Source organism: Medicago sativa, chromosome 3, assembly GCF_051527215.1.
Source record: "Medicago sativa cultivar Bolivia chromosome 3, Bolivia_mono, whole genome shotgun sequence".
NCBI lineage: Eukaryota > Viridiplantae > Streptophyta > Magnoliopsida > Fabales > Fabaceae > Medicago > Medicago sativa.
Genome location: NC_140751.1, coordinates 62,209,344 through 62,231,944, shown reverse-complemented (window position 1 = coordinate 62,231,944; position 22,601 = coordinate 62,209,344). Strand labels below are relative to the sequence as shown.

The following is a 22,601-nucleotide window of genomic DNA, read 5'->3' as shown; positions in this document are numbered from 1 at the left end:
TTAAAATTGAAATTTTCAAGCCTATAACCATCGAAATTTGCTTTAAAATCACAGATTGAAAGGTTATTTAAAATCACAGATTGAAGGGTTATTTTGATTTTACTCCATTAAAGGTGTATCTGTTATTGCAGTAAAGAAAGAGAAGGAAGATGGAAGAAGGGGCGAGAGAGGAAAGAGAGGAGTAATTTAAAATAAAAGAAAACAATTGGGTATGAGAGATGTATTGTAAGCATTTTGATCTAAAGTTGGTTTACCCTTATCCAATGGTTCAGATTTATTTTGCCAACAAAAAAAAAAAACAGCCATGTCTCCTACCATAGGTGACCTATTTAGGTCTCCTACCGGAAACAGAGCCTTGAAACTACACCAACAGAAACAGTACCACTCAAAATACGAAATACCAACAACATTACCACACTCACACCATGGTAGCATCTCAAAAAGGAGAGTGAAAAGGAAGCTCCATCACACACCTACAACATTTTCAGGTAATCTCCACAAACCAGATCTTCATTTTCTCTCCTTATTTCTTTGTTTATGCAGGTTCTGTCTTCTCAAAGAAGCCTTTGTTCTTACTTTTTACTCATCTGTTCAAAAAACATGTTAACTTTGTTTCAAAAAAATTGTTTCCATAGTTTTTCTTTCATTATTATACATTTTTTTACGGTGGGTTGTTCTTTCATTATTTCAACTATGCCCTAATTCATTGCCTTGCATTGAGCTGCTATGGTGCTTTCTAATAGTTTTTATTTCATTTCATTTCATAATTTGATTCAAAGTTAGATTATCATAAATCAATAAAATAATATATTCTATCAACAAAGTGTGTAGTCTTAACACTCAACCATTATTACTCCAGTAAGCTAGTGTAGTCTGTTGTACAGCAGTACAAACATGACATGTGATGTGATGTTTCCTTAAATTTTATTTGCAAAAATAAAAAAATAGAAATGGAACCGGATAATTCTGATACACATCTTACTAATGATTCAAAATAACCTCAATTGTAAATCCAAAATAACTTCAATTATCAATTAGGGTTAGAAAATTTTTAGGCCCTATAAAACAAATTTTCATTTTTAGTCCTTAGAATATTTTCTTCAAGCGTTTTTAGCTATGAAAGCATAGATACTCCTCGGATATGGCGTGTTTCGGTATCAGACTATGCCGTGTCCGACACCGACACAACACTCACACACATGATTACATTGAATTATGTGATTTTATCAATTTATTAGCGGTGTCGCGTATCTATGTCGTGTTTGGTGTCCATGTCCGCATTCGTACTTCATTTTTAGTATATTTATGTTTGACTAATGGAAGTTCACATTGACATTTTCAAATAAACCTTTTTTTTAATATGAGATGCTACTAATTAGTTGTGAGATTAGGGTAAACTCCTTCATTTGAGTTTGAACTCAACCTCAAACTAATTGAGCTACCTAACCCTATGGTGTTTTAAATAATGTGAATTATCAAACGTTCAAATCAGTTAATATAAATTTATGCATTAATAATCACTTAATATATGCTTCAATTATCTTGCTGATGTACAGAAGGATTTGGCCGTGAATTTATTGTCACCTAGAATGGATCATAAGTTCAATGTATATGCTAAAATCACCAATGACTTCAAATTCATTGTGGGAATGGAGTTTTCTTCTCTACAACAATTTAAGGAAGTTGCTCGTGAGCACAATTTGTTAAATGGTAGAAAAATAAAATTTCCCAAGAATGACAAATTGAGGGTTAGAGCTGTTTGTAAGTTTAACCAAACATGTGGATACAATGTTTATGTGAGTATAGTGAAAAAAAGGACTAAAACATTTAGGGTGAGGACACTATGCCCAAACCATACTTGTGAAATGGTGTTTGCTACACAAGAGCTACCAATGCAGGGAAGTTCAATAGCTGGATCTGAAAAGAGGGTAAGTTTATAGATGTATTCTGCTAAATTAATTGTTCTTATTTGTTATATCAAACTAAGAGAAAAATAAAAGGACTCAATGTGTGTTATAAGAAGAAAGAAAGACTTGTTGATGGAGAGCCTATCAACCAGAATCAAGAAGGGTCTGCCGATGGCGATATGATGGCGAAAAACACATTTGTGGAGCCAATTTCTGCAGTGAACCTTGTACCAACAACTGCTGACCCTAACACTGTACCATCTTATGTGAGTCTTCATATCTTCATTTTATTTCAATTCTTAGTTACTTAATAATGGAATTTATGTAACACCTTTCTTGGATATTGTAGGAAAAGAAAAGAAAGAAAAAAATGACAAGAAAATCGGATTTAAAGATGGTTAGGAGGACTAGTAATAGATTGAGAACCTTGGCCTTCAAAAAAGTATATGATGGTCCTGGTAGTGATAAATCCAGACCAATTGTGATTAATGATGATGATTATGACGACGATGATGATGTTGATGATGATGATGATGAAGAAGAAGAATTATATGATCCCAAAGTTGGAAGTTGCATGCAAGCCTTAAGAGGTTGGGATGGAATTTCCAGAAGTTTGACAAAAATACATTCATCATGCTTTGGTTAGGACTTTTATGATATGTATTTTGATTTGATGGTATAAAACCAATAACTTCTTATGGGAGGAATGTGTAAAACAATTTTATACCAATAGTATATATAAATTAAATTCCTAAGTTTACTTATTTTCTTGTTTCTCCTCTATGCATGTTCAGCCTTTCAACAAACCTGTAACATTCCCCTCATTCTCCTTATTTCTCAGTCAGGTGTTTTCAAAAAACCTTCTCTCTTATTATTACTTTTTTAATAACTTAAAACGCTCTAAAATCTATGCCCTTGCAGACTTAGAAGTTAGGAATGAAAGCACAACTCTAACATGAATTATTTATCTAGAATTTACAGCTTGTTTGGACACTAAATTAATGTGACTCTATTGTTGTTTAAGTCATTTTTTTTTTAACAAAACAATGACAATTCGATACATTATTTACAATAAGTGACATTATATGTCCTTCACAACTCCAAAGGATCTAAACTACATTCATAAAGTTGCAGAGTCAAATTCCTGACACTAACATTGCTTTGGTCAATAAAGTAAAGATACTTTCAATTTATCTTAGGAGAAACGCTTGCATAGACACATACCTAACACCTGTCTTTTGGTCACAGCCAATAAAATTTTGACAACTCAACTTATAAGTTTTTAAATCGGTTAAAAGATTAACTGATGTCATATAAGACTCTACTAAGTCGGTTGAGTAAAAAAGCAATTTTAATGAGTTTTTGTCTTTTTTGAAAATATAATATTTTTATTTTTATTTTCATTTTTATCTTCATCCCTTAGGATTGTAATACTGGCTCTGATACCAGGTTGTTGGCCGCAGAATCGCCAGCGGAATTTTCTCGAACTTGATTTAACATTTGTTCGATTTTAATTAACCCTTGAAATGGTTTTAAGAGTGTTTTAGCTCTTTCTCTTTGTGTATTAGTAAGATTTTCTCTAAATCTTCTATTTCCCTTAGGAAATCTTCAATATATTCTATATGGTATTGTACGAATTCTTTAGAATGAAAAAGAATTTGTCTTAATACAATTCTTATATGATAAAATTCTATATCAGAGATTATATTCTCTAATCTTTCTCTAAAAAGTTTTAATTCTGTTATTAGACCTAAACCAGGCATTATAGAATTTTTTCTAATGATTGTTCAAATTCAATTAGTTTTTGAGATGGCCATAACAGGGTTGTGGCTCTTTCTTTTTGTGTAACAGAAATACTTTCTGTTTCTTCTAATTCTTCTATCATTTCATCTATGCATGAAATTTGTAAAATCATTAAATCATGGATTCCTCAAATTGCGTTTTTCATTTCTATTCTAAAGAAATTTTCTTCTATTTTGTTAACTAGGGCATCTAGTTTTATCCTAAATAATTTTAGTTCATTTTTTATTGTTATTCCTGGCATTATAATTTTTTTTAATACCTGAAAGTTCAGTTTTTATTTCTGATAAAGCTTTATTAAGCTTTCTTTTTTCATAACTGTCTAATGAAGTTCTTGCTGGTAGGAACTTTGGTTCACTAGTGCTTTCCTCTTGTTTTAGAAGAGGTGTTCTTTCTATTGTCATAATAGATTTTGATCTTTTTAGTGATTTTAAAATTGGTGATTCTAGTTTTATTAGTGGGGCAAATAGTTCATCTATTTGTATCTTTTCTTTTCCAATAAATTCTATACTGTAATGAGAATTACTTAATGCATAATTCATTTTATAACTTATACTGAAAGGATGATTTCCTGGTCTCATGAGGGTTTGATCTTTAAGTTTATAATGAATTACTAGAGATCTGTCTAGATCTATATCATTTAGACTTAAACCTATTTGTAGATTTATGTCAAATTTTAATTTTCCATACTTTAAATTTCCCTCACCTTGGGTTATTAGTTAATGTTTTTCATTCATCCTAGCATCTTCGATAAGAAGTTCTAGTTCTGCATCTATTCCTTTCATAAAAGTACTTTTTATGATTATTTGGATAGTTGATATATGAATATATCCTATCTTCTGTCTTTTTTCTAACGATAGATGTTTTAATCTATAATAAATTTGTTCATTATCAATTAAGGATATTACAACAGATCCATCTGTTGATTCCATTGGTACTGGAACTTCTCCTACCATCATTCCATATTTTAGAATATTTTCTCTAGATAATTTTTCTTTTATTAAAGAAAAAATGCTTTTTTGTTTGAAATTTTCTTCAGGTTTTAAGGTAAAATCTACCTTTTCTATATGATCTACTAATACATCTGCCATAAAACCAGATGAATTTTCTTTTATCATACTATATTCCATCATGAAATGTAAAAATTATAAAATATTTAAATTCTTTAAAATCATACCTGACTTTATCTTGGATTTTTGATGATTCTGATCTTTCGATCCTTTGGAATTTGAAATAATCTATCGATTATTGATATTGGAAACTAAAAAATCTTTCGATTTGGTTATGACAACCTCAAATCCTGCGAAGTCCTTTCCCACAACGTTTTTCACAAACTAAGGTACTTACTTCATTGATTAAAGTTGTAGTTTACAAGTGAGCATCGAGGCTCTTATTTATAGGCAGATGAGACTCACAAGTTGGTCACATGTCTCTGTCTTGCCAGCTAAAAAGAAAAACAAACAAAACACACAAAGGAAAAAGTAGAAGCATTATCACATAAGGTGATAAGATTTTCAACTAAATGGACCCCATCTGACTCAGATGATAAGGTTCCATTATTACAACTTTTATTCCTACGGTCATCTACATGACACGTATTTAAGCTTTTCCTTTTGCCTTATCTTCTTGCATTGTGATTGTCGGTATTTTGTTTTCTTCTACCGACACTTTCTTTTTTGCATACCATTTACAGATATGCCCTTTGTATTTCGAGAAGTGTTGACAGCACTCCTGTTGAACTTCTTCTGGGACCTGGCTAAGAGCATTTTCAAATTTTGAGAATAACTCTTCATAGTAGAGTGTTTGCTTGAGGTGTTCCTCTGAAACCTTCCTCTTTGAATCACAGACCATGAGACAGGTCTCTGTAGTGTAAAGGACCTTATAATTAATAATGGTAGAACCATATCTGATAAGGTTATCATAAAAACGTTTCATTTGATAAATGAACGAATCTACTGTCCATCCAATACTTTCTGAATTTGGAGGTAGATAAGTTTTATTTGAAATTCCTATTTTGATGACTGTTCTTGGTTTTACAGCCATGAAATTATTTTCTTCAAAAAACCATGGATAGGTTTGTTCGAACTGGAGATATATTTCTCTTCCTTTAGCAAGGAAATCATTAAATCTCTTTACTGTATCACCAATCTCTTTTGGAAGATCAGCGAGTTCTTGGAATCTTCGACCTTCTCCTTCTTCAAGATACACGGTCTTAAGCATTCCATAGTCATAAAATTCTTTAATCAATTCCTTGGATATTCCTGGAACCGTATTAGCTTTTACCCCATGTGTAGTATTGACTGGATAAAAACATTCAAGTGCTAACTCTTCCTTGAAGTTGGCTAGCCATCTCCACTTTCCCATGAAATCATCAAGGGTTTTTGGCTTATTTTTTTCTTTCTGAAGATTTATTATGGATCCCACTGAGATCTTTTTCTTTGACTCCATTTTTGATGGTTGGCCAATTTCCTTAGCAATGGTCATTTCTTTATAGGAGGCTTTGTAAGCTTCTTTTGCTTTTTCCATTGTTGGATAAGCTTTGTGTCTGACATTTTTGCCATTAATATGAAGGCTTGCAATTGCCCAATTGTTGTAGATGCCTTTCGTCGGACCATCAAAGATGACATACACATTCTTTTCTGGTTGTAGATCGACAGCGTCGCTTGGTTGGTCTAAGCCATTTTTTGACTCTTCATTTTCTTGCTCGACTTTGTCAGCCCATGAATTTTTTGTATCTTCTTCTGGCATAGAGCCTGCTGAAGATGTTGATGAAAAACTTTGTTGTTCATTCAAAGTTTTTGTTGGTTCTTCTGTTGTTGTTGGAGTTTCAACATTTATGATCTTGGTTAGGCTTTCGATCATTTTAATCATCTCCCCCCTCTCTGAAGAGAGTTGTTTTAGCTTTTGACTATGAATTTCAATCTGTTCATCTTTTTGCTTCAAGCTATTGCAGAGAACTTTTAGAGCTTGCTCCATTCTCTTGTCAAAGTATCTGCAAAACAATTGTTTTCTGATTTTATTATTTGAATATAAGGATAGAATTGTTGGATGCGCATTTGCCATCTAACAAGTCTTCCTTGTTTATGATCAACTTTTAAATTGTAGCGCCAGAATCCGCTAGCATAAGTTGAATCAGTTCGTAATAAAAATCTTGATGGAATTAAATTCATTCTCCATTTTTCTAAAACATTTAAACAAGAAAGAGTTTCATTCTCATTGATATGATATCTTGTTTCAGCATCTTTAAAAGAACCTGAAACATACTTGCATAAAACAAGATCTTTATCCTTAATTCGGATGTTATTACTTGAATAATTAAGTTTTGTATCAGTTGAAACTGATGTTTTATCTGATCGCCCATTAGGGATATCTGATTTTAACTGTGGGGTTGCGCCCACAATGGTATAGGATTGTTGTGGGGTTTCATCCTCAACATATCCATTGAGATTGAATCCCAATTTTTGTTTACCATTAGGTAGAGCTCTCATAACTCCAGCCCATGTAAACTGATTTGCATCAACATTTACAACCAAAAAATCATTTTCTGTTGGGTTGTATAGTTGTGGTAAAACTTTTAATTTTTCTTTTAAAGATTTTACAGCCTCAGTATCTTTTTGTGTCCATGACCATGGCACTTTTTCAGATATCTTCTTCTGTAAAATTTTTCTATCATTTGCTAAATCTTGGAGGAATCCTTCATTAGCAATGTAGTTTAAGCATCCCAAAAATCTTTGGATTTGTTTTCTGTCCACTAATTGATCAGGAAAAAGTAAAAATTTTTCTTGAACATGCGGTGATAAATCGAGTTTTCCTCCTTCTCTTATGATGAGACCAAGGAATTCGATTTCCTGTTTCAAAAGTATTGACTTTTTTCTGGATAGAACAATTCCTCTATCTTTTATTCTGTTTAAAATAGTAGTAACATCTTTGATATGTTGTTCTTTACTTCCTTTAGTAAAAATTAGTATATCATCGATATATACAAAACAAATATGGTCAAGACCTTTAAGAGTATTGTCCATAAATCTTTGATATATTGATGGCGCTTGTTTTAAACCAAATGGTAAAACATTCCATTCAAAATGTCCTTCTGGACAACTGAAAGCTGTTAAAGGTTTAGTTTCTTCAGATAACCTTAACTGCCAGTATCCAGATTTTGCATCTAAAGATGAAAACCAATTACATCCTCTTATTTTTTCAAAAATGTAATCTTTTCTTGGTAACTTATATGAGTCACTTATGGTTGCCTCATTAAGTTTTTTATAATTAATTACCATTCGAGCTTTTCCTCTTTTTATCTCATTGTGTTTTCTGACATAAAAAGCTGGCGCTGAATGTGGACTAATAGAAGGACTTATTAATCCTTTCTCTAATAGTTCTGCTATTTCTTTTTTAAATTCTTCCTTATCTTCTCCTGAATAAGGGATTTTGTATAGGGCTTTGACTTCCTTTTTAGGATCTTTAAGCTTTACAACAATTAAATCTTGAATTTTGTTTACTATAGAGTCTAATGGATTTTCAGAACAAACTTGATCTAGATGATATCCTAGATTTTGTTCAGTTGTTAAATAAAACTTTCTCTTATCCCACATACATCTAAGTATATTAAGATTTTCTGAAATTGCTTTTAAAATTTCATTTTTTGTTATAATATTTGTTGTAACAAATTCACTTTCTTTTGGATTATTGACATCAAACCAATTTAATGTTATGGTGTCAGTTTTTTGAATGAAAGGATTATATAACTTTAAAAAGTTATTTCCTATTATCAAATCTATTCCAGAATCATGTTCATAGATTGATTTTACATAGAAGTATCTATGTTCAATTTTTATAAAAACATGTTTTAGAACAAACCATATTTGGTGTTTTTTCTTATCAGCAAAGATAATCTCTTTTGGTTTTTGTAGTCTAATCCATCCTTCCTTAATTATGGATCTTCTACCAAAACATAAAGTAGCACCCGTATCAATGTAACCCATAATTTTCTTTTTATTCAGTGTTACCTGGATAAATGTTGCATTAGGATTTCCATTTTTTAAAATTTTTCTACTCATTCTTCAATTTCTTCTTCAGTAGTATATTCAAAAATACTACTTTCGTCAGAATCTATATCTGATTCTATTGGTTCAAAACCTACTTCCCAAATTAATTTTAGGGTTTCTCTTTTGGAATCTTTCTTTTTAGGACATTCATTTGCATAATGTCCTTCTTCATTACACAACCAACATGTGCATGTTTTCTTTCCTTTAGGACATGAATTCTTTTTAGGATATTTTTTATTCCTCCTAAAATATTTTTGTTTATTGAATTTTTTAGGAAATTTCTTTTTCCTTTTATATTCAGAACGATCTATTTTCCTAAAAACTTTTTTCTTTTTCTTTCTTCTAGGTTTACTACAACCGTAGTCTCCTACTTTGTCTCGAATTTTATCACAGCAAACATTTATTTTTGCTTCTCTTTTAGCAGTTTTTTCCATGCATTTTTCGGATATCCATCTCCTTAATGCAGTTATTCTTGTTCCTAGAGTATCTTCTAATCCTACGATTCTTTCTAGATGCTCTTGGATAACTTTTTCCATTACTATTCCTACGGATGATGGAAGTTTATTGTAGAATAATCCTAAAAGATTATATTGTAATCTCTCTTGTGGAGATATTGCATAGTAATATTTGCTAAACTCACATATAAATGGTTCAACATAACACATATTACAAATTCTTAAATTAAGAATTCTATGAATGTTTGTATATTTTAGGTCTGCTTCTGCTTCTGGTGCATCAAAACCTAAAAATTCTTTCTTTAAAATTGAATAGACATGATTTATCACTTCTTCAGTTGTTGATGGAAGTTCTGAATCTGATTGTTCAGACATAAAACTCCAAGCATTTCCTATAGTTTTAGTTTTTAAATAGTTGAAAATACTTTTTGAACTTAGTTTCCCAAGTATAGGGTCTAATTGGATTGTTACCATGTGATTATGATACCAACTTCTTAACTCTCTTTTAACATCCTCACTACAGTCAATGTTTAAAACATCATCTTCATTGTGACGATTTATTGTTGGCACATATTTAGGTGGTATTTGTTTAAATTTTCTTTCATCCATTTTACTTTGAATGATTTGTTGGTCAATAAATTTTTCACTATCCTCTTGACGTCCTCTTTTACGTCCTTGTTCTGATGTTTCTGCTTGTTCATTAGTTTTTACAAGTCCTACTTGTGGTTCTTCTTCCATACTAAAAGAACTTTCTGAATCAAAGTCGTAAACAAACTTGTTTTCATCATCAGATTCTTCGGTTATTTGGTTTTTCCTATTAATGTCTAAAGAAGCCATTAATGTTTGTAATTCATTTAGCTGATTAGCTATTTCTCCTTCTGTTTCGTCCATATTAGGGTAATAGCGCGAAAAAGTTAATTTCTTTTTCTGATTTTTCAATATTTTCTGAAATTTCTATCATGTCTCCCCCCTCTTTTTTGACAAAAGTTTGTAATTGTTCTAGGGTTAGACATTTATCTCTTGTAGGTAAGAGTTTTAATAGATCGATTAAATCATCTATTTTTATACAAAGTTTTTCGTCTAGTAATCTTTGGTTCTCCTCTAGACTATATAATTTTTCATTGAGTCTTTCTTCAAACTCTTTTTCTAGTAGAACTTCTACTATTTTATCTAACTGTTTCTGAAGTACTATTAGATTCTCAAAGATATCTTGTATTTTTTCACTTACACCTTTACTAGCCATGTATAAACTTTTGTATTCTGAGGCTTAAAAGATTTGCAAAGTTTTCATATTCCCAATATGTGGAATAATCATTTTCAATTATCAGAAACCAATATGCTGTTTCTCTTAGCCAATTAATTTGGTTTCTCATTCTAATTATGTTATTATAATTAGGTTCTAATATAAATGGCTGTGGTATTATTTTTCCAAATGGATTTATAAGACCATCCATGATTTATCTAGCTAATCTTTTGAGTTCTATTCTTAGCGCCTCAGCCATTTCTATGAAGTATTTGAAAAGAAAATAATCAAAATCTTCTTTTAAATAATATTTTGCTGTATCTTCACACCATCTAATTTGTGCTTTTACTATTGTAATGTCTTGGTAATTTGGGACTAAATACCAAGGTTGAATAACAACTCTTCCTTTTGGATTCTGAATATACCAATGTTTTTGCATTTAATTATTTGGGACTTTTTAAGTCAGTTTTTTGTGAAAGTTGGTTTTAAAAGTTTTTGACATGTGTCAAATTTTTGCTTGTTGTGTCCAAGGATGACGTGTTGTGTTTGTGTGCAAGGAAGATTTTCTCTTTATCTTAGTGACTTTTAATTTAATCAGAATAATGACAAAGATTTATTAAAATATTAAATTTGGATTCCATGGAGAAGAATGTAGTGGAACTCTTGCTACTTGAACCAATTGATAACATTTTGTGTAAAATCTAATATTAGTGATCACTTATTTACTACATTGATTTTGTTTGGATTAATTTATTTGAGTTTATCTATCGATATAAATTTTATGAAACTATTTGGGAGAAGTTATTGAAAACAACTTATAACACTTTTCATAAGTTTTTATCAACTTAATTTCGTAAGTTCTTCAAAATAACTTGTGAAAACAAATTATAACATATACAAAAATAATATAACTTTATTTTATATTTTTCTATAGAAATAGTTTATGTATACATAAACATTTATCATGATAAGCGCTTGTATTATAAGCTGCAAATAAGATGTTTATGCAAACAATGTCGGTAATGAGTAACATTACTCCTTGTTGTTAAAAGCTTTCAAATGAAGAAAAAAAAATTAGGCACACCAAAGGAACCTAACCCCTTAGGTACTTGTCTCTTTTTCTTTAATACCTCAAATCAACTGATCTACCAACCCCCTAAGATAAGTCGTGAATAATAAGTATTGACCAGATATATGTGTATGTCTTTTAACTCTTTATTAAACCTAATGACCGACTAATTTGGAGGACCAATCTCAGTCTCCAAATGATGTCCAATTGAAGTCAAGGCATAGATCCATGTTATCTCTATTGTTCAAAATGGTGGGTGGATATAGAGAATATGATGTTGAAATCTTCTCTGCCTTTGTCCCCAATCAATCTCACTAACATAATTTTTTGAGAATTACTTTTCCCACCATATGGCCTTCTCCCGCGCCCTGTAAAATTTCCAAAAATGCCCTTGTGCATTTCGGATTTTAAAATCTGGATTCATGTTTACTATTTCGGATTTTATAATCTGGACAATTCGTATGTATAATCAGCCATCAGAATCTCTCACATTTCAGCAGTTTTGAGTTTTGCTTTTAAAAACAACAAAAAACTAAGTAAAAAAATGCTAAAATCTGTCAAATAAAATCATAAAAATATAAAAATAGCACCAAAAAATTCTAAAAATCAAATAAAATTAATGCAAATTTTTTCGGATTTTTCTGAGAATATGAAAAATTTAAAAAAAAATTAAAAATGGGTCTAAACGATGGAATTTTGAATTTTTTTTGATTTTCTGGGGAAGTTTCGGAGCAATCCGATCATGTAGCCCGAAAACCCGATTTTTGACTAAGAACAGGTAACAATGACCCAAAAACAGAAGGATGAGAGTTAGGAAGATTAATATTGTCCCTAAAATGATTATCCATGTCACAAACATGTTTAGAATTTGTGCTGATACAGTTCGGATTATATAATCCGAACTGTTTTACCTTTAAAAAGGGTGTTTAGGGGGTTTCCGAATTATGTAATCCGGAAACATCATGTAACGCGCCCTATTTTTTGAAGTTTCCGGATTATAAAATCCGGAAAAATCCGTTACTCATTTTTTCACCCTTTAATAAAAGAAAACACAATTTCGGATTATAAAATCCGAAAACGCAAGGGCATTTTTGGAAAAAAATAGGGCGCACGAGGAAACCCACATGGTGGGAAAAGTAAATCTCTAATTTTTTTATGCATGTATGTATACTCACATTCATTCATTTTGTTTTTATTCTTTTAATCTATCTATCTATTATCTATATAAAATTATATTCTGATAATTATTTTATTTCGTAATAAAATAATTAATAAATATAAATATGAATTGTGATGAAAATGAAAAATCCATTTATGTAGCCCATTAAATTAATTACTTAGCCTATGATATAAATAAAGTCATAATATATTCCCTCAAAAAAAAAAAAAAGAAGTCATAATATATGGAAAGTGAAATATAGCAAGCAACATTCTCCACTAAGCACTATTTACATGAGCTTTATTTCCGGCAAGAAACTTCACACAATCACACTCCATTCTTCATAACCCTCACTTCATCTTCTCGCATCAAACACATCACCGCCGCCAACCACACTTCCACCGGCCGAAGACTTCCCATTCCCGTCCTCATTCACCACCTGTTCGTTCTCTCTCTCTCTCTCTCTCTCTCTCTCTCTCTCTCTCTCTCCTTATTTCTCTTTACGTAATCATGTTTAGTTTCTTGTTTCATATTTTCTTTAGCTTCTTTATTTGCCTTGTATTGCCCTCATGCGTAATCTTGAATTTTTATCCTTCTTTGAGGCTGTCTGTTGATATTTTACACATTTTTCTTTGATATATTACTTATACACTATGAAGCACGGTACCGACACTCGGACACAAACACGCCGACACCGCAAATCACACAATTCAGTCTAATTATATGTGCCGGTGTCGGATACTGTATGATACGCCTAATCTGAAGAGTGTCTGTGCTTCATAGCTTATAGACACTGATTTATATGTACATTAATGCATGTGTGTATAGAGGTAACTGAAAATTTGTGACTTGTTGCACTAATTACTCGAATTTTAGGAAGGATTCAAACTAGCTTAAATTTCTAATTGAAATAAAAAACTTCACTTATCAATTTGTTAGGCAAAAATCATCAATTTATTAGTAAATTTGTAAAGTATATGAAATTTGTCAATTTTTGTTTGTAAAGTATATTAAAATCTATAAATCTATCTCTAATATCTTAATAACAAGGACTAAATTGACTAATTTTATATACTTTAGTGGCTAATTATTATTTTTACATAGTTTAGGGTTTAAATTAGAGTAAAGATGTCCCTTTTATCATAAGCACAGTTTTTAGTGGGTAGTGCACATTACAATATGCATCGATCGAGGTTGAAACCAGTTCTATACACTTATTCATCTTAATGGATGAAATTCTGAGTTCTGACCACTAATCTATTCGACAAATATATTTTTTTGAAAAAAGAAGATAGTTTTAGGGGTAAAGTATTGGTTTATTCTATTATTTATTATTAGTATGCAGCCCAAAAGCACACACATTATCATGGAATTGAAGCAGCCCAATCATCAATGCAGAGTGATAAAGTAATAAACTAAAATGGGAATCGAAAAAAGAAGCTGGTGTGACCATTATTACATCCAATCCAAATAAGTATAATAAAATTGAAAGCAATGGTGGGTCATCATATATCTACAAAAGACAATGAAGACATAGAAAGTAGGACTCTGTCGTTGTCTATGTTGACTAAAACACAAACAAAAACAAAAGAGAATAAAGTCTCATGTGTGTCTGTAATATCATTTTGAGTGCTTGTTTGTTGCATTGCATTTCTCTTCTTATATGGGTTTAGATCAATATTTCATATTCTCATATGTTAATCTGGTTTGTAGTCTCTCAAATTAATCTAAAGACTTGATTGTTATGGAAAAGGTATGATGCTTTTCCACTCTAAATTTACATTACTTAATTTAATGCAGTCCACATTAATGCAAAGTTGGTTTGGCTGCAATTTTTGAAAATCAGTATGTCACTTAGTGCATGAGGAGGTTTTTAGGGGTAGTAAAGGATTGTTGGTATTACATGTGTGAGACTTGTGTTTGGTATTTGTTTCAATCTGATTTTGATTCAAATGTGGGAGTATGAACAACTTTTGTTCTGTTTTTACCTTGTATTGTTTCTTATGGTTTTAGCAGCAAATGAGAAAAACTAGGGATTTATTCTATTCATTTATATGAAATGTTAGGTGATAGATTTCAGTTTGATATATTCTTGTTTTGACTATTTGAATTTGATATTGATAGATTTCAGTTCTGGTAGAATTCAATTTGGCTCTTTTGATTAGGTGGAAAAAAGACTAATAGATTCAATTTCTAAGATTAGGACAACTTATAACTATAAAATATTTTCTGTTTATCTTGATGCAATTCTGATAATACCAACTTGGTCTTGTTTCTTTTTGAATTGACAGTTTTTGTGAGATCTTCCAAGAACAAGTGTAGAACCAAGTGGATCAAATCATGAAGCTCTCACTCTTTGGAAAAAAAGATTCGTCAAAACAAGTTACCTCCCATACTCATCAGGCAATGAAAACATGTGGTATATGCTTTGATACAAAAACAGATTCTGATATATTCAACATAAGGTCCACCATCCTCAAAATAAGAAAGTGCAAGCACTTCTTTTGTGTTGACTGCATTTGCAAGTATGTAGAAGTTAAAATTAATGATAATGCATATAAGGTTTTGTGTCCAAGTCCAAATTGTTATGTGAAATATAAGCCAAAACATTTGAAACACATTTTGCCTAAACAACTTATTGTTAAATGGGAGTTTTTAACTTCCGAGTTTTCTAAGCCGTCAGAGCCAAAGACTTACTGCCCTTACGCGAATTGTTCTGTTTTGTTGGGCAAAGAAAATGATATTGGAAGAGAATTTGACAGCAGTTCTAAGTGCCCTTCGTGTCACAGACAATTTTGTGCAAAGTGCAAAGTTCCATGGCATGCAGGAATGAATTGTCAGACATTCCAACAATTCAAAAGGAATGACAAAAATGATTTGGATAACAAATTTTTCGCGTTGGCTAGAAAACAACAGTGGCAAAGATGTCCAAATTGCTTTATGTATGTCAAGAGAAGTGAAGGATGTAGTTTCATGAAATGCAGGTTTGATTTTTATCCAATCCTCTCTTGCTAATTCTTAATCATTGTCACATTCATATGTTTAAATTTATGTTATTCATTATAATAATTCTAATTTCTAATTTCTAGCTGTGGATGCAAATTCTGCTACAAATGTGGGAAGAAGCGATCATATGCATATCGACATATATGCAAATAGTAGTTAGTTTATTATTCCACTGTTTCAGAGGTAACTCATCTTACATGTATAAATAAATTATGTTTAATAAGAAATGACTAGAAATAAAATATTTTAAATTTTATGATGATCTGTTTTGTTGTTTCCATTCATATTTGCACTACACCAAACTCTATTTCAGTTCCTTGTAGTCTTCAAAATTCTTTCGACACATATGGAATGTTTATTTCTCTGTATCGATTTGTCATATGATTGTCATGAATGATATTGGGGCAATACGATTTTTTGCTATCTGTATACTTATGTTCAAATGGGTTCTGCCAAATATTAATTTTTAAGATGCCTTGAGCGACATATACCAAGTTAATTAAAACTAGATCATACATTGAACCGGTGTAATCTTTGGTTTACGGTTTAATCATTTGGGTTGTCATCTATTTGCAAATGGTGTGACCAAGCTGGTTTACGGCAAAATATTTGTTTTTTTTTTCTTTTGGCAGTAGTACGATCTAGGTATCTTTTTTTCATGTGAATTGTCTTTATAGTTTTAACTTTGCTGCAGGATCCAAAATGTTCATTCCACCTATTTGTCAACAATTTTCGTAGCTGCTTCGATAAGATGATCACTTGATTGGTTTCTGCTCAGTATACACTTCTGCTGATTAGCTTTCTATGCTTGGCACTTTTTATGAAGTTAATTAAATATTAGAATTATGTGAATGAATTTACTGTTATTTAAGAATTAGTTTTAAACCAATACTTACTTTTGTGGTAGTATGTTAGAGAAGTTGAAATGAAATAGTTGCCATTGGAACGAGATGCCGAGCCAAAATTGTTTATTTATATGCGGTCTTGACAAAACATGCTCTTATGAGGTTTAGAAATACGTGTTTATATTTTCTGGGGATTGATCTTATTTGTATAAGATGAATGTTATTGTTATTGTTAGATCTTGGTGTTGGAATCATCACTTCAATAGTTGCTGTAATGGAATTTTTTTATAGTGTTCTGTGATTTTTGAAAGGGCAAAAGCCATAACTTTTGTTCTTGGACATGTCCTTGATGTGCCTTTGATATTTCGTTACACCTGCAATTAATTAAAATACCCTGTTGTAAAATTAAATTTACAAAATCATACCATTTTCCATTCCAACACAGAAGGTCTCCACAAACAATTATGTGTGCACTTCCCCTGCAGTAGCTTCCGGTGTGATATAAGTTTCCATTCCAACCATAGTCGTTCTTGAGTCCCTAGAACATGAATCTCTAATACCAACTTCTTGCTGTTCCCTTCACTTGTTGTTGAACCAATCCAATTCATCTATAATGTAAAATTTGTATGATATAACATTGTCGATTTTCTATATCAAGGATTAAATACGCATTAGTGTGAATGCAAGGTCGTTTTTCTGGAATCAACATGTTGTATACCTTCACTTGTTGTTGAACCAATCCAATTCATCTATAATGTAAAATTTGTATGATATAACATTGTCGATTTTCTATATCAAGGATTAAATACGCATTAGTGTGAATGCAAGGTCGTTTTTCTGGAATCAACATGTTGTATACCTCGAGTACGGTGTTAAATGAGCAAGGGTCGTTGATGCAACAAAAATAAGAAGAGTTCCTGCATCAATGTGAAAGAAGAGTTCCTGCATCAATGTGAAATGTGTGTGTAAAGAAGTTACTTCACGAGAGTAAGATTTGTTTTGAAATATAACAACTCTTACAGGGAAATATATGAATATGATGGAAACTAATAGGGGTGCTTGCGGTGCAGATTGGATCAGTTTTTAGGCAAAATGTTATCCGATCCAAAATAAAAATCATATGTGGTTCGGTTTGGATGGTTATTCTTAGAAAATCCGAACCGATCTAATCCAAATATATGCGGTTTAATTTAGATCGGTATTTATTTACTTTTTGTTGAAGAATATAATTTTTTTATTAATATTAATAATACACAAACACCATAAAATAATAGGTTTGATGCAAAATATATTAAAAAATTAAAATTACAGTAAAAAAATTATCGATTATTTTTTAAACATATGAAGTAATAATAATATATTTTAAATTAGTACAATATATAAGATTTAAACCCCAACAAGCAACATAATAATGCAATATATAATACTAATGAAAGAATAAATAAGTATTACTATTTATTTTTGCGGTTCGGTTTGGTTTTGAGAAAGTGGTCCGAAATCCGAACCGATCCTACCGGTTTTTGCAAAACAACATCCAAACGCATCCTAAAATATTCGTTTTTTTTTGCGGTTTTCGGTTTTTTTGATCGGTTTGCGGTTTTATGTTGTATTTGTTTAGATTTGAACACCCCTAGATACTATAACTAGGAGTATCAATTTTATGTGCTTGCAAGAATCAACATGGGTTGGTGAAAAGACGAAAGAATTAGACAATTCATTATTCAAACTTTGGTACATTAGCTAAGTTATATCGAGAAATGAGGTAGGCGTTATTGTGGATAAAAAGTGGAAGATGAATATTATGGATGTATAAAGGATACGAGATTGGAGCACAACCCTAAAAATTATAGTGGAACAAGATACCTTTAATGTTCATAGTGCTTACACACCTCAGGTAGGGTTAAAAGAATACCTCAAAGTAAAATTTTGGGAGGATTTAGAGGATATATTGCCAGGAGAAAAGTTTTTTTCTAGTAAGGGATCCAAATGAGTATTATAGTGTATTTAAAGATTTTGAGGGCTTGCATGCGGAGTATGGCATCATGGAGGTAAACGTGGCAGACTAAGTCCATCCTAGATATTTTGCCAAATATTCCAAGGGAGTCCTCTTTCCATCAAATGTCTCAAAATGAGGAGGTTTAATGTTCTCTGGAGTAGAGACTCCCAAATTTCTTTGCATAAGGGTTGAAGATCCTCCACTTCTTCATCAGAGCCACCCAAAATAATCATCCATATTAGGATCCTTTATATTTGCGTTTGTAAGGCTTTGTTTTGGAAACATAGTTTCTTCATAGTGACACGAATTGTGATGAGAGCTTCATTCTGATGTTGTTGCGATTGAACTCTAACCAACTTTTCAATGGGTTATGTTGTGTGACCGAGAAATTATCTTTATCGCGGCCCCGAGATGTATGCCAAATGTTTTTGCTAAGAACGTTTAAGGGTCACATTGACGATAATGTGTTGGGTCAAGGTCTGAGAGTTTTGTGTATTTGGGGTTAAGAAGTGACCTCTTAGAGTCTTGATAACACGCAAAGTACACTGTCTAAATAGCCTGATATCCATTTGTTTTAGAGTCAATTATATATTATGTTTTGCGTGTAGCTGCTAATATTTTTTGTCATGAGCATAGGGACAATTTTTTCAAGATAATTTTAAGTCATCCATATCCGATCCAACTGTTGGTACACATCTCCTGCACGATTTTAGGAGTTTTCAATTATATATATTTGGAAAATTAAAAAAAAAAAAAATTTAAAACTCGGTATCTGATCCAAGGACCGACTAATCCGAGAGGACCAATCCTACAATCCATTTGAGGGGCCCCGTTATAAGGTAGAGCAAAGCTCTGTATGGGTTTGTCCATCGAAATTGGCACCAGAGGGAATCAAACCTGAGACCTTGAGATGAGCACACTCCAAGATCTCAAGCCAACCACTAAGCCGACCCAAACGGGTTGTTTTTTTTAAAGAAAGTTTGTTTGTTTTTTTTAAACAAAATTTGGTTCTTGTTATCTTAAAATTGACAATTGTTTGTTACGAGATATACAAAGTATGCAAAAAAAAAAAAAAAATTATTGGAGAAAAAATGAGTAACTAACAATTGTTTGTTACGAAAACAAGATAACATATTAAATTTATAAAGAGAAAGTATGTGCAAACTCAGCGTTATTAGGAAGGAGTATGTAACTTGTTTGTTGCTTGAATTCCAATTCAGGTTCTTCTTTTACTTGAATTTATATATAACCGTAATTTATATATAACCTGAACCCTTTTACTTGAATTCCAATTGTGAAATTGCTTACTGGAGTCGTAACCTATACTGCTGCATAGCTTTTGAATTAAACTGTGCTGCCGTGCCCTTATAATTTCTGTGATTGCCGTGGCTGTTCTTCTTTTTGATTAAAGTTGTCATCAAATTAAGGTTCGGTTCTTTTGTTATTTATTTGCTCTTTAATATTTCAGCAAAGATAAATTTATTGCATAATTTAATGAGTTTTGCTATATGGACCGAAAGGTGCCGCACACGAATTGCACGACACTTCAACTATATGTACTAACTTGGTCTTGTTTCTTTTTTAACTGGTGTAGAACCAAGTGGATTGAATCATGAAGATCTCACTCTTTGGAAAAAAAGATACTCATGCAGCAAAGAAAACATGTGGTATATGCTTTGATACAAAAACAGATTCTGATATATTCAACATAAGGTCCACCATCTTCAAAATAAGAAAGTGCAAACACCTCTTTTGTGTTGACTGCATATGCAAGTATGTAGAAGTTCAAATTAATGATAACGCGTACAAGATTTTGTGTCCAAGCCCTAATTGTTTTGTGAAATATAAGCCGAAACATTTGAAACACATTTTGCCTAAACAACTTATTGTTAAATGGAAGTTTTTGACTTCTGAGCCGTCAGAGCCAAAGACTTACTGCCCTTATGCGAATTGTTCTGTTTTGTTGGGGAAAGAGAATGACATGGGAGGAGATTTTGTTGGCAGTTCTAAGTGTCCTTCTTGTCACAGACACTTCTGTTCAAAGTGCAAAGTTCCATGGCATGCAGGAATGAATTGTCAGAAATTCCAAGAATTGAAAAGGAATGAAAAAAATGATTTGGATAACAAATTTTTGGTGTTTGCTAAAAGACAACAGCTGCAAAGATGTCCACATTGCTCTATGTATATCAGCAGAATTGATGGATGTAATTACATGAAATGCAGGTTTATTAAGTATCCTATTTCTCTCGCTAATCCTTCATCATTGTCACATACATACATATGTTTAAATTTATTATAATAATTGTAATATCTCATGCTAGGTGTGGATGCAAATTCTGCTACTGTTGTGGGAAGAAGCGACCATTTGGATTTATACATGAATGCAAGAGCAGATAGTTTCAGAGGTAAATCATCTTATATGTATAAATAAATTCTGTTTAATAAGAAATGACTAGAAATAAAATATTTTGAATATTATGATGATCAATTTTGTTGTTTCCATTCATATATGCAATACACCAAACTCTATTTCAATTCCTTGTAGTCATCAAAATTATCTGTATCGATTTGTTATATGATTCTCATGAATGCTATTGGGGCAATAAGATTTTTTGCTATTTGTATACTTATGTTTAAATCAGTTCTGCAAAATATTAATTTTTAAGATGCCTTGAGCTACATATACCAAGTTAATTAAAACTAGATCATACATTGAACCGGGGTGTAATCTTTGGTTTACGGTTAATCATTTAGGTTGTCATCTATTTTCAAATTATGTGACCAAGTTGGGGCTAATCCTAGAGAACGCGTAAGAAAAGATAATATATTTGTTTTTTTCTTTTGGCAGAAGTAAGAGCTAGGCATCTTTTTCTCATGAATATTTGATATTCTTTTTGTTGCATGTGAATTGTCTTTATAGTTTTCACTTTGCTGCAGGATCCAAAATGTTCAGTCGACCTATTTCGCAACGATTTTCATAGCTTTTTTGAAAAAGCTAAATTAGCCCACCCAAATTGACACCAGAGGAACGATTTTCATAGCTACTTCGATAAGATGATCACTTGATTGGTTTCTACTCAGTACACACTTCCTGCTGATTAGCTTTCTATGCTTAGCAGTTTGTATGCAGTTAACTAAATATTAGAATTATGTTAATGAATTTACTGTTATTTGAGAATTAGTTTTAAACCAATACTAACATTCGTGTCGTGGATGTATGTTAGAGAAGTTGAAATGAAATAGTTGCCATTGGAACGAGATGTCGAGCCAAAATTGTTCATATATGTGTGTATATTTTCTGGGGATTGATCTTGTTTTTATAAGATGAATGTTATTGTTAGATCTTGTTTTCAATTTTTTTTTCTAGAAACACTCCTTAAGGATCCCGTTATACCTGCAGTTAATTAAAATACCCTGTTGTAAAATTAAATTTACAAAATCATACCATTTTTCCAACACATAAGGTTTCTATAAACAATAAACAATTTTGTGTGCCCCTGCAGCAGCTTCCGGTGTGATATAAGTTTCAACCATAGATGTTCTTGAATCCCCGAAGCATGAATCTCTAATAACAACTTCTTGTTTTTCCCTTCACTTGTTGTTGAACCAATCCAATTCATCTATAATGTAAAATTTATACAGTGTAAAATTGTAAACAGCAAGAAAAACATTATGGATATTTGTTATAATAGAACGTGAATGTAAATTGCGAGAGAAAAGGGTGAAGTGGTTTCAGCTAAGATCATGTACTTTTACTTGAATTAAGATCACTATTCTTGTGTGAATTAAAATTTTATCTATGATAGGCTCGTTATGCATATTCAGTCCCAAATATCGATACAGTCTCCAGCTAACGTAAAACATTGTTGAATATGTATTATTAGTTTGAATGCAAGGTCATTTTTTTCGAAGCAACATATATAGCTCGAGTACGGTGTTAAATGAGCAAGGGTCGTTGAATCACCGCCTTGATGCAACAAAAATAAGAAAGAGTTCTCACATCACCGTGAAAGATGTGTGTAAAGAAGTTACTTCATGAGAGTAAGATTTGTTTTGAAATATGATAACTCTTACAA

At 31.5% G+C, this 22,601-nt stretch overlaps 3 protein-coding genes across 4 annotated transcripts; all 3 read left to right on the top strand.

Annotated features, from left to right (window-relative positions):
- Positions 1-144: 144 nt before the first annotated feature.
- Positions 145-2,671, top strand: LOC146938957 (uncharacterized). The gene is made up of 4 exons (XM_085749708.1): positions 145-488; positions 1,557-1,928; positions 1,979-2,173; positions 2,257-2,671. Exons 2-4 carry the CDS (start codon positions 1,590-1,592, stop codon positions 2,551-2,553), a joined length of 831 nt encoding a protein of 276 aa, XP_085605834.1. The 5' UTR covers positions 145-488; positions 1,557-1,589; the 3' UTR covers positions 2,554-2,671.
- A 10,313-nt stretch (positions 2,672-12,984) lies between these two features.
- On the top strand, positions 12,985-16,633 carry LOC146938956 (uncharacterized). Of its 2 annotated transcripts, none has more exons than XM_085752788.1 (4): positions 12,985-13,119; positions 14,970-15,662; positions 15,768-15,867; positions 16,379-16,633. In XM_085752788.1, exons 2-3 carry the CDS (start codon positions 15,019-15,021, stop codon positions 15,835-15,837), a joined length of 714 nt encoding a protein of 237 aa, XP_085608914.1. In that variant the 5' UTR covers positions 12,985-13,119; positions 14,970-15,018; the 3' UTR covers positions 15,838-15,867; positions 16,379-16,633. The 2 variants fall into 2 exon arrangements, with proteins under 2 accessions (XP_085608914.1, XP_085608915.1); XM_085752789.1 differs by lacking the exon at positions 12,985-13,119 and adding an exon at positions 14,314-14,431.
- Positions 16,634-20,051: 3,418 nt separating this feature from the next.
- LOC146938955 (E3 ubiquitin-protein ligase RSL1-like) lies at positions 20,052-20,970 on the top strand. The gene is made up of 2 exons (XM_085757888.1): positions 20,052-20,748; positions 20,847-20,970. Exons 1-2 carry the CDS (start codon positions 20,138-20,140, stop codon positions 20,920-20,922), a joined length of 687 nt encoding a protein of 228 aa, XP_085614014.1. The 5' UTR covers positions 20,052-20,137; the 3' UTR covers positions 20,923-20,970.
- Positions 20,971-22,601: the final 1,631 nt, after the last annotated feature.